The sequence below is a fragment of the Ursus americanus genome, chromosome 35 (genome assembly GCF_024610735.1).
Source record: "Ursus americanus isolate L20-20 chromosome 35, mUrsAme1.1.p, whole genome shotgun sequence".
NCBI lineage: Eukaryota > Metazoa > Chordata > Mammalia > Carnivora > Ursidae > Ursus > Ursus americanus.
The window spans coordinates 2,416,293-2,429,426 of NC_142161.1; the positions used below are offsets into that span (position 1 = coordinate 2,416,293).

The 13,134-nt window shown below is 44.2% G+C and overlaps 1 protein-coding gene across 1 annotated transcript; it reads right to left on the minus strand.

Moving 5' to 3' along the window:
- Positions 1–11,203: 11,203 nt before the first annotated feature.
- Positions 11,204–13,132, minus strand: LOC148107080 (ribonuclease K3-like). Its single transcript, XM_087859083.1, has 2 exons — positions 12,976–13,132; positions 11,204–11,988 (listed from the first exon to the last, which is right to left on the minus strand). The coding sequence occupies exon 2, from the start codon at positions 11,986–11,988 to the stop codon at positions 11,533–11,535; it is 456 nt and encodes a 151-aa protein (XP_087715209.1). The 5' UTR covers positions 12,976–13,132; the 3' UTR covers positions 11,204–11,532.
- Between the last annotated feature and the right edge of the window lie 2 nt (positions 13,133–13,134).

Genomic DNA, 13,134 nt, shown 5'->3' on the forward strand with positions numbered 1-13,134 from the left:
CCAAAAACCGTAAGATACCTAGGAATAAACCTAACCAAAGAGGCAAAGGATCTATACTCTAGAAACTATAGAACACTTATGAAAGAAATTGAAGAAGACACAAAAAGATAGAAAAACAGTCCATGCTCATGGACTGGAAGAGTAAACTTTGTGAATATATCTATGCTGCCCAGAGCAATCTACACTTTCAACGCAATCCCTATCAAAATATCATCGACATTTTTCACAGAGCTAAAACAAACAACCCTAAAATTTGTATGGAACCAGAAAAGACCCCGAATCACCAGGGGATTGTTGGGAAAGAAAACCAAAGCTGGGGGCATCACGGTGCCTGACCTCAGGCTATATTACAAAGCTAAGATCATCAAGACAGCATGGTACTGGCACGAACACAGACCCATAGATCAGTAAATGGACCCTCAACTCTATGGTCAACTAATCTTCAGGAAAGAATATCCAATGGAAAAAAGACAGTCTCTTCAATAAATGGTGCTGGGAAAACTGGACAGCCACATGCACAAGAATGAACCCAGCCCATTCTCTTACACCATCCACAAAAATAGACTCAAAATGGATGAAAGACCTAAATGTGAGACAGAAATGCATCAAAATCTTAGAGGAGAACATAGGCAGTAACCTCTTCAACATTGACCACAATGACCTCTTTCAAGACATGTCTCTAAAGGCAAGGGAAACAAAAGCAAAAATGAACTTTTGGGACTTCAAAAGATAAAAAGCTTTTGCACAGCAAAGGAAGCAGTCAACAAAACTACAGGGAACCCACGGAATGGGAGAAGATATTTGCAAATGACAGTACAGATAAAGGGCTGGTATCCAAGATCTATAAGGAACTTATCAAACTCAACACCCAAGGAACAAATAATCCAGTCAATAAATGGGCAGAAGAAATAAACAGACATTTCTGCAAAGAAGATATCCAAAAACCAACAGACACGTGAAAAAGTGCTCAACACCCTTGGCATCAGGGAAATACAAATCAAAACCGCAATGAGATACCACCTCACACCAGTCAGAATGGCTGAAATTAACAAGTCAGGAAATGACAGATGTTGGCAAGGATGTGGAGAAAGGGGAACCCTCCTCACTGTTGGTGGGAATGCAAGCTGGTGCAGATGATCTGGAAGACGGTATGGAGGGTCCTCAAAAAGTCGAAAATAGAGCTACCCAGCAATTGCATTACTGGGTATTTACCCCAAAGATACAAATGTAGTGATCCGAAGGGGCACCTGCACCCCAACGTTTATAGCAGCAACGTCCACAATATCCAAACTATGGAGAGAGCCCAGATGTCCGTCGACAGATGAATGGATAAAGAAGAAGTGGTGTGTATATATTTATATATGTATATATATAAGCATATATAAACTATATTTTTATATATATTACATAAATTATATATGTTTATATATTATATATAATATATTATATATTTTATGATATATATAATTATATATAAAAATAATGGAATATTATTCAGCCATCAAAAAATGAAATCTTGCCATTTGCAACGATGTGGATGGAACTAGAGGGTATTATGTTAAGCAAACTAAGTAAATCAGAGAAAGACAATTATCGTATGATCTCACTCATAATGTGGAATTTAGGAAGCAAGGCAGAGGATCATAGGGGAAAAAGGAAAACATGAAACAAGACAAACCCAGAGAGGGAGAAAACCCATAAGAGACTCTTAATCTCGGGAAACAAACCAAGGGTTGCTGAAATGGAAGGGGGTGGGGGGATGGGGTGGCTGGGTGATAGACATTGGGGTGGGTATGTGTCTTGGAGAGTGCTGTGTATTGTGTAAGACTGATGAATCACAGACCTGCACCCCTGAAACAAATAATACATTATATGCTAATATATAATACATTATATGCTAATAATAATACATTATATGCTAATATAATAATTATATGCTAATAATAATTTAAAGAACCCAGAATGAATGAATGAATGAATGAATGAATAAATAAATAAATAAATAAATAGTCCAAGGGAGAAGGGACGGGTGTGAGCACTGAGAGCGTTCATTCCTCTGGAGTAAATGAGACAAGAGTTTCTGTGTCGTGGTCATGGACAGGTGGGCATTAGTCTCTGACCAGAGTGTATGGGGATATTCAGGTGTGTGCCTGCTTATAAAGTGAAGAATTGAAAGAGGGTAGGAGGAAAAAAATCGCCCCACAAGAACCATAGCACAGCCTTCTCCGATACCTGCAGTTTAAGTCCTTTATTAGAAGGAAAACATGGAAGATGTTTCCGTCAGGAAGAGTGACTGAGTCTTCAATGATCTAGAACAGTTTTAATATTCTGACTTACTAGTGTGATTCAAAAGTCTGGGAAGACAGAAAGAAAATCTCTTGGATCGTTGCTTGGACCCGTTAGACCCCAGCGCAACAAGGGAGCCAGATTGTCCAGATAGAGCTGTCATTTTGCCAGCATGCATTTCCAAATTCCTCATGCTTCTCCCAACGGCTGACTGATTTTGGGAATAACTAAAAGCAGTTACTTTCAAAACGCTGCTTGTGATGACGTGGGAAAAGGCCCGGATAGGATCCAGTTCAACTGGATTTTTGTCTCAGCTTTTCTGCTATTTATCCGACAGTCAGACAAATAGACAAATACGCTGTCCGTCACTAACTGCGAACAGCTGTCTGGCTGTGGTGGAGGAGACCCCGGGGCGGTGAGGCGCTGGGAGAGAGAAGGCCACACACCTGAACCGATTGTGAGGATTAATGAGAAGGCAGGCGAAGAGGATGGTAAGGTCACCCCAGAGAGGGAACTGTGTGTGAAGACAAGGCCGGACACATGCTTCCTGGACCTATTTTGAAAGCATAGGCAAAACCATTATTAACTTAGGTCTATGTTGTTTTGTTCCCTACTTTATTATGTTTTTATGTACCTCTTTTTTCTTCAAAAGATTTATTTATTTATTTATTTATTTATTTATTTATTTATTTATCTGAGAGAGAGAATGAGAGAGAGAGAGAGCACGAGTGGGTGGAGGGACATAGGGAGAGAATCCCCAGGCAGACTCCCCACCAAGCATGTAGCTGGTTTAGGGCTCCATCCCGCCACCCATGACATCATACCTGAGCTGAAAGCAAGAGGCCGGAGCTCCACTGACTAAGCCACAGGCGCCCCTGATTTACTTACCTCCAAACCTCATGCACGATCAATCGTTACTGTTGCCTTTTTACTCCTACTCCGAGTTTACCCACGGATCGTAAAAACGTAATGGAGACTGGACAGTAACATCTGTCTTGATGTATCTGATCCCAGGTCCCAAATGACACTTCATGGGCCACAAGAATGCAGACCTCCAGATTGTTTCAGGGTGCCCCCACCGCCATCGATATTTCAACATCGCGCTTACCCTCCTCTCGTGTGTTCATCTCCTTCTTCAAACCTGTGTAAGCTGTTCCAAGTCTCAACCGGGCAGAGCAACGTTGGGAGTGATCCCCTGCCTTTTGTTGGGCCGCCCTTCTGACGATAAAAAAGCTTTCTTTGCTTTCAAACCAGTGTCTCACACATGAGCTCACTGCACGTGGGGGCACAGACAAGTTTGAGCTCGGTACCGAAGGTTGACCTAGGAGCTACTGGTAAAACCAGGATTCTTCAAGATTTGAGAGGATGGATTCGAGGGTTATAAAATGCAGGGGCACCTGGACGGCTCAGCCAGGTAAGCATCTGAGTCTTGATCTCAGCTCAGGTCTTGATCTCAGGGTCATGAGTTCAAGCCCCTCTGGAAAAAAAAAATCTTAGAATTATGAAATGCAGAACGTTGAATGTGTAGGTGACCGCATGTCCGGCTTAGTTAGATGTGGTCACTGGACGCTTGGCTAAAGCCGCTATTTGGAATTTTACATCAATGGAGGTAAGACCTGTAACGAATATGGCTAAGGGAGAAGACCACCAGGAAGCCCTCCTTGTTTGAGATCTAGCTTTATTTTTTTTAAAGATTTTATTTACTTATTTGACAGAGACAGCCAGCGAGAGAGGGAACACAAGCAGGGGGAGTGGGAGAGGAAGAAGCAGGCTCCCAGCGGAGGAGCCTGATGTGGGGCTCGATCCCAGAATGCCGGGATCACGCCCTGAGCTGAAGGCAGACGCTTAACGACTGCGCCACCCAGGCGCCCCTGAGATCTAGCTTTAACAACATCCTCATTCCGAGGAATCACTGGCAAGTGGGACAAGCCTTGTCTCTGGAAATAAGGGCATTCCCAAGTGCATCATCTAATCCAGTCATAGAAAGGGGGGTCATCCGTTATCTCCACAGAATAACAAGCAGTGAGATTGCCTATACATGAGCTATTGTGGCAATTTCTCCGAAGTTTACCTCAAATCGTCTGTCTTACACAAACAACAAATACTCAAAGACAATCAGCAGCAGAATGTAACACCCATGAAGGAGGGTTAGTGAAACATAATTTTTCTCTCTAATATTGTTATTTCCAGAGATAGCCAGATCAAGACACATCCAGACTTGTTTGCAAAACAAGTCCAGTTCAACAAACTTGTCCTGAGTATTTACTTCTGCTCAGCAGGAGCAGTGATGAGCCATATAGATCTTTTAAAATCGGCTTTGCTGGAACTTTTCATAAGGAATCTAGATTGAACTTTTAGTAGCCTCTCTGGGCCAGAAGCCCCACCAAATTCTTCAAAACGGACATGCCTGCAAGACCTGTAGATTTGGGTTAATTCCTCTTCACGGGGTCCCCACAGTATCCGGAGGTTCCTGCACCTGGCCGGAAGTGACATTCTTCATTCACCTGGTAGGGCTACTGGGAACTGTGTGAGCAAGGTATCGGGCCAACATTCCTAAGGGGCTTTATGGCTCCGTGTTTCATGAAGTCCACCTCAGCTCCTTAAAACTGTTCAGTCGTATCTGAGTCTATGCATGTCTCTCTCAAATGGGACATTCCAGTCAAAGCCTTGGCAAAATAAGCAGTGTTTTTCATGGTGTCCTGTTAGAAGGAAAACAGATTCTTTTTTTTTTTTTTTTTTTTTTGGTGGGCAGCAAAGCAAAGTTTATTGGGCCATAGTACAAAGCACCCAAAAAGGGAGGGGACCCTGCCAGGGCTGCCCAGGAAAACAGATTCTTATTGAACTTACACAAATGACTTATTGCCTTGGACGAAAGCATACTTACTGAGACCTTTTGAATTTGAGGGTGCAGGTAGAGAGAGAAGTTAAATGCTTCAATTGGTTCACAAATGAATACTTTATTACATTTCTGTAGGTCATAGATTTCTTTTTTTAAGAGACAGAGAAAGTGAGAGTGTGTGATCAGTGGGGGAGGGGTAGAGGGAGATGAAGAGAGAGAATCCTAAGGAGATTCCATACTGAGCACAGAGCTTGACACGAGGCTCAAACTCACAACCTAAGAGCATGACCTGAGCCCATGTCAAGAGTTAGATGCTTAACCCAATGAGTCACCCAGGCACCCATAAATCATAGTTGTGTTATGAGAAAATTTCCTTAATCTGGAAGAGCAAACATTAGAGAACCAGCAACATTTCAAGTAAGAGTTATAAAAACTACAATCATTTTTCTCAATTCACTTAGTCCCACGTTACTAATTCTTGCTCAGTTTGAAGGCAGGTTTTTAGTCAGTTCAGGAAAGTCTTACCCATTTCGCGTTTATGATCTTAAAGATATTGAATACCTCTATTTGTCCTAAAAGTCCTTTTTATGAATCTCCATTTTGGAAGAACATCAGAACAAGTATAAATGACAAAAACTCAGAAGTGGACATTGTTAATAATCTGGTATGAGAGTTCATTTTGACACAACTGACAAGGAAATTTAGTTATTTCTGTGACTATAACACTTCAATAATCAGAATATCGAGTGATAACCTTACACCAGAAGGTAACATACCGCATAAACAAGCCGAGTTAGTCAAAGAGACTTTGTTTATGATTTAAACCTTGGGGAATAGTGAAAGTTTGAAACCACAGGCCTAAATAGGGTTACAGATCATTAAAGACCTGATAAAGACAAAACATAGAAACTGGTTTTTCTGGGCTAAGAAAAGAAAACAACATTGTTTACATATTCTTATCAAGAGCAGACCAACAATCCAAGAAAACTTTCTTTTGAACACACAGAGAGCAGAATACCAGTGTACTTTTTAAAATCCATTCATTGTAATCTTAGTCCCACCTGACCAAGAATAAAATTCTTTTCCAGGGGCAACTGGGCTGCGCAGTCTTTTAAGCGTCTGCCTTCAGCTTGGGTCATGATCCCAGGGTCCTGGGATCGAGTCCCCCATTAGGCTCCTTGCTCGGTGGGGAGTCTGCTTCTCCCTCTGTGTGCTGATCGCCCTGCTTGGGCTCTCTCTCTCTCTCTTTGACAAATGAATAAAATCTTAAAAAAAAAAATTGAGCTTTCCAAAGATTTCCCTTCACGAACCTTCTACAACTTTCCTTTGCATTCGGATTTTATCCCAAGCCATTTCTCTCCAGTTTCATTTAGAACAAAATTAATTCTTTTACCTTCAATAAAAGAGTATTTCCACTCCTTACATCTTTCTTACACAGAGTTGCTTCCCTTATTTCCATCAGTGGTAATTACATATAGCACAATTTTAACTCTTAGAAACCTTAGTCTCCAGTGAAAACTAAGTAGTAACCAAGTGTTACATCGGAAATCTTCAGATGGCAAAATTATGAATCAGTTAAGCACAAAGCAGTTTTCCAACAGACCCAAATATCTTTAGTTTGTCTGCAATAAAAAGTCAAAGGCGCAAACCTATAATCAGTAGCACTTTATCCTATTTTGAAAAGACCTAGATGCCCAATGAATTTGATCTGGTTTATATCCAAGCAAAGCTTTAAAGTTGCAAGCTACCAAAGACTTTGAAAGCTATTGTAACAATTACCCATGAAAACACTGAGACTGGCAAAATTAAACATCATTTTAAGTCATCTTTTTGCAAACAAATTCCAACAGAGATAACACGAGTGTATTTGACCTTCAGTAATCCTTGGTAGAATACAAGTTTCATATTTGATCCTATAACTCTAAAAACATGTCTATCTTAATTAAACTACCAAACTTAAATTAGTTTAAATGCTGAAATATGTTCTACCTGGTCCACTTAAAAGTCAATCAATTTGTTCCCCATTATCATTGCTTACCTGGGGCACTGGTGGAGAAATCTGAAGTGGGCAGTGTGAACTCCAAGAGAGTGTCTTTGCTCTTTGACAGGGGAGGAGGAAAAGCCATGGTAGGAGGAGGAGCCTGAGGCACTGAGGATGGTATAGGATGGTATAGGATCCAGTTATATAGGCAGCACGCAAGGTGGTGCAGAGGCAGGAGGACGGGGAGGCAGAAGAGGTGAGGTGCCTCCAGAAGGCAGAGAAAGAGGGTTCCCAGTTCTAAACCTTGTCAGCTTGGGCAGGTGAGCAGACACCATGGTTTTTTTTCCACCAAAGTAGAAATAAGCAGTCCATGATGGGCCAGAGAAGACAGGGAACTTCCTCAAAACAAAAGGAGTTTCGGCAGCTGCTTGGGAGGAATATTCCTTCAAGTCCCTGCCCCGAAGTAGACTAAACACAGTTGGCTCCAATTATAGACATTAACGTGGGATATGAGGGAGAAGTCCCACATTCTAGGAGGAGGAACCGTGTGAGAGATGGGGGGGTGTCAGTGTCCACTTCATTAGAGATGGCCTGTGCTTCCTCCAGCAACCTGAGTTCTATCAGGAGAAGGCCAATTCAGAGAATTATCATCCAACATGTCAGGAGGGAGTTTACTGGCCTGGTGAAGTGGCCAAACACATTCTGCAAGAGGCTCTTAGGTCAGGGTCCTGCTTTAGAGCCCCGAAGGCCTGGATCTAGGGTACCTCTCTGTCCATGTGCCCTGTTTCCTGCAGCAGAGATCTAATTGGTCGATCCTACGGAGGCCGTGCACTGTTGACAAGATCAGTCCTTTCTTAAATTTTGTGATCTGCATTGTTCCTGCTGCGTTAAAGGCATTCCAAGGGAGAGTCCTTGGGAACTGAAGAGAGAGAAGGCCCATTACCAAAACTCCCAACGCCCAGTGGCATCCCACACAGATATGTCAGAGGCTCCTGCTTTAGAAGCGACTGGATGCATCCCTCAAACAGAACATCGTTACTATTCACCATCTTGCCAGCCGTGAAGGCATTCCTGCCATAAAAGGCCCTGTAGGAGGGATGCTGACATTCCCCCCACCGCCCGTCCTCGTCGCATCCTAGGCTACAGACGGGGGTTGGCAAATGGACTGCAATATCGTGCCATGCCTTCCCGTGCCCTGAAGGCCGTGTTATTGCCCTGCCATGAAGGTTGTGCTGTGAAGAACTCACCATTTTTAACCATTGAAAACACTAGAAAGTTTTACTAGGGGAAATTACCCGATTGTGTGGTTTAAGTAATTAGTAGAGGGCATTGATTGAAAACAGTTAAGGTAGAAATCCATCATGGTCTAAGTGACATTCTAACCCATGTAGTTTTAAAGCCAACTTCTCTAGGAAACAGGCCCCAGTTGGGTTTTAATTCCATTGGTACTGGTTTCCGCGGGTCCAGTGGAGGTCTCGTGGCCAGAAGTGACTAGACCAGGGATGTTTAGGGAATCACCTTAGATCAATCAAGAGGTAACCACACAGGGGAGTCAAGATTGGCAGCTGTCCTCGTGACTTAGGTGGCTGTGCCAGGTCCCAAACAGACAACCTTGTATAAGGACAGGAATAAAGAGAGGGCATCAAGTTTCTGGTTTTTATTACTTTTCCAGCCAGTGTACTCTCTTCCAGCAAAAAGTCAGGCTTTCTCCTCTCTCTAGAGTAGCCACAGGCTAGAGGATTGCAGCCTGAGCTATAGGCATGAAAGTGTTCCAATAAGAGCCCCTGGAATGAAAGTAAAGGAAGAGAAGTAAAAGTACTCCCCAAGTTTGTACTGAAGCTCAGAGTCCAAAAAAGAAGATGAATCCCTTCATGGTCAAAAACTGGTGTAGGAATTGGTTGCGCTTCAGAGCCGATGGACAAAAAACAGTTTTTGAGACGTCTTCCATGCAAAAAGATGGCTTTATTCAAGCACAGGGACAGGATCCGTGAAAGAGCTGCCCTGGGGTCATGAGAAGTGGCCCAAGATATACCTTCAAGTTAGGAGGGGGTTAGAGATAGAGTAAGTCTCTAAGGAACTTTGGAAGGAAGGTTTCCAGGACCTTAAAGGGGCTAGATATTGTAAGGAAAAGGTCATTTATTACTGTCTAACAAAGCCCTAGTCATGAGACCCTTCAGATGTGTATCAGTGGGCCATATGTTCGGGGGATGATTGCCGTCATTTTTCTTGGGGGAGTGGGTAGAGATAAAGGAAGTTTCCAAAGGAATTTTTACAGGATCCTGGGGGGGTCTGGCTAAGATTGCCTTTTGCCCTTATCAAGGTATTAACACAAGACAGCTGAGTTCCCGACGAAGGTCACTCTGCCTCTCTCAAGGACTTGACAGTGGGCTGTAGGTAGTTCAGAAATTGTTCTTTTGCCTTTTTTCCCACATCATAGATGTGTTTGCCAACTTGGAAGTTCCTCAAACCCCATAACTTTGGGATTTTTATAGAGGCTGGATCAATTTTTACCTCCATTTCCAGCCCCTGTCCACTCTCTGGAGGATGGGGTGTGGCTGAAATTGCCAAACTTTTAATCTGGTGATCACCCCCTCCTCAGACCACCCAGGTTGTTTTCTTAGAACAAAAGATGTTTTCAGCTCTTATCACTTACGAATTTACAGGGGTTTCAGCAGCCTTATGCCAGGAATCAGAGGCAGAAATCAATATATATTTTCTACTATCTCACAAGGATCCAGTCACTGATTGATTAATAAAGGGTAACAGAATCTGCCACCCCAAACGATGCATTTTTGGCATAAGAATTATTTTCAGCTATTTATTTTGAGAAAGTGCAGACCAGGAGTTCTGAAAGCAGACTAGAAATCCGTAAGCCTCAGATGGCTAGCTGCCTTTAAGTCTCATATGTTTTTTACATACATACAGGGGCTACTGTATGTATGTACATAATTAAAATAGTTCTTGTCCTATTAATCCACCTTTTTCTAATGGGTTGGGGGAGTCTCAGCCAAGTTCCTAGAATGGTAGAGGGGAAATTATTTCTCCTACCTACACCTAGGACCTAAATTCTTAATCCCAGCCAAATTCTCTCTCTTTTTTTAAAGATTTTATTATTTACTTGAGAGAGACAGAGAAAGAGAGGGAGCAGGAAGGAGGAGGAGGGGCGGAGGGAGAAGGAAAAGCAGGCTGCCCTCTGAGCAGGGAGCCTAAAGGGGCTGGAACCCAGGACCCAGAGATCATGACCTGAGGCAAAGGCAGAGACTTAACAGCTAAACCCACTGGGCCACCCAGGCCCCAGTATTAACAAATACTTAATCCCTGTCCTGCAGTGTCTAAAACCACTACCTGTTCCGAAACACCATTACTTCAGTGATATTTCAGTATTTAGGTAAGGCAGGAATGTTTTTAGTTCCCCAGTGCTTTTTTTTCCCCCTTGATCTGCGCTTTCTCTTCCTGCATTCCAATAGATCATGGGAGAAGTGACTGTAAGGCTACAGTGGATTATTATCCCTACTACTCCTATATTTAAAACGTTATCTGGGGCACCTGGGTGGCTCAGTTGGTTAAGTGTCTGCCTCCGGCTTGGGTCATGATCCCAGGGTCCCGGGATCGAACTCTGCGTTGGGTTCCCTGCTCGGCGGGGAGCCTGCTTCTCTCTCCCTCTGCCTGCTGCTCCCCCTGCTTGTGCTCTCTTTCCCTCTCTGTCAAATAAATAAATAAAAATCATTTTTAAAAATCTGATGAAATACGGAATCCAATAGGAAAGGCATCGGTTGTCAGGGTTAGAACCTGTGTGTGAAAGTACTTTGCACACTCCATGAGCTCTCTGTGCCACCGCCAAATAAACATAGACCATGGTTTCAAGGGAGATATGTCGAAGCCATGAGCAGAGTTTGAAGGGACGGACACTCTTGCTCCAAAGTCCCAGGGACACCGTGAACCGTGAAGGGCAAGTGGCAGAAGACTTGGGTTGCTGAATAACCTCAAAGGTCACCTGGGCCCAACTAGTTCCCCTGAGAATGTCGGCAAATGCAGTGTAGATGGCCCCAGGCCGGCAAAGACATGCGAGCGATCCGAAACACACACACTCAAGGTCATTACGATGCAGCAGAAAGTGATTTTATTGCTGTGAACACAATGCAACAAAGCTTGGCAGAAGTTCCAAGGTTAACAATAGGGGGCTTGGGTCTTTCTTTGCCTCTTCCCTAGTGCCTTCCTTCAAAACGCGCAGAGCTCCAGAGCAGAAAAGAATCCTATTTGTTTTTGTGCCCAACTCTGGTCTTGCACCTTGGCCCTGTAATTCTCCCACTCCCCTCCTTCTTTCTTCTGTGGGAACCATGGAAGTCAACAAAGGAAAAAGAAAAGGCAGAAGAGATCATGAGAGAGCCTGCAGCGAGTAAGAAGGAACATAATGGAAACTTTAGTCTTAGTCTAAGTGTACAGGAAACAGACAATTGGGAGGGTAGCCTCGCTGACGGGGGTCACAGGCAACAATGTACAACCCGTGCTGGGGAGTAGTCCTGTAGCTGCAGTTGGGGAATCTCCCTCCAGTGAGATTGCAGTGAGTCTTGCCAACAGCGTATGTACTCTGGTGGCAGTTATTCTGGCCATTCCTGCAATTCCTATTGGGCCAACCACAGGTAACAGTCACATTTGGGAAGTTGTCGTGCAGAAATGTGTTTTGATCCTTACAGGTCTGGTTAAGATTATTGACAGCACGCATTGCAATGTTGCATTGGACAGGACCTGCACTTAAATGCTGAATTATAAACTTTTGAACCCTGGTGGGGGGTTGAGTCCAAGCACCAGGGGGAAGCAGTGCCGCCCATGATCCCAGCAGCAACAGGAGGACAGGAAAGGGTCCCAGAAGATCCAGCATCATCTGTGTAGGAAGAGGAAAGAAAATGAGAGAAGGGCAGTAGTAGAAACCATAAGAGCAAAATTATTCACACCTGATGAGGTTGTGGAATATAGGTGAGGTTCAGTGGGGTGGGGTCTGGAGCCGACGACCAAGAAAGAATTCTTGAGACGTCTTTGGTGCTAAATTGGTGGTTTATTAAAGCACGGGGACAGGACCCGTGGGCAGGAAGAGCTGCTGCCCCGGCTTGTGAGGGGTGGCTGATGAGAGACTATGGGGTTGGGGGAAGGGAAGGAAAAAGGGAGGTTGAGATAATACTTGCATATGTTAAAGAAGACTCCCAAGGTACAGAGGCCTTGCCATTGTCTAGGGAAGGTGGTTTTGACCTCTAGCAAGGCATGAACATTAAGACGGTTGGGAACTTCCTGGAGGCTGCAGATTAGAAGGATATTTCATTGTATCTACTTTCCCTTCAGGAAGCTAAGTAATTGATAGAAAGGCTTGGTTCTTGGAAAGTGCTAAGACATTGGGAAACTGAGGGAGACTTAAGTCTTGGCAGGATTGTGGTGTCTATAGGTGAACTATTTCTTTGCCCTTTAGGGCAGCCGGGACTGCCTGAGGAATGTCACGTCCACCCCATGGTGGGGGGTGGGTGTGGGGTGTCAGTTCCGGCTTTGTCCTCCTCAGCTAGCCTTCTCTTGCCTCATCAACAACCATTTAGATCTTTTAAGATTTCATTGGTCCTTTTCTACTTTTTCGCATCATCTTCTTTCTAACTTGAGTCTCACAATTCTCTGAAGGACCCGAAGCTCAGGGAGGAGGAATGTGAGGTAAGATGACTGTTCCTCCGACTGGCAGATCCCATTCTTCTCTTTGTCCTGTGCTTACTGGTCCAGAACCTCGTCTCTTCCCTCCTCCCTCCGGGAATATTTCTCCCCCGTCTATTTGACCTGGACCTTCTGGCCATCTTCACGGCTCTACCCTCCCCAGCCCCCAGGCTTCTGCTCTTACCAGGTCTCCTGCTGGGGCTCCCGCTGAGAACAGAGGCAGTGGTGAGTGCCAGGCTCAGAGGCTTTGGTCTGCTGTTCCTCTGCCAGGTAGGCCAGCGCCGCGTGCGGTGCGTGCAGCAGGGAAGGGTTCCAAGCCCCAGGACAGAGGACAGGGAACCTA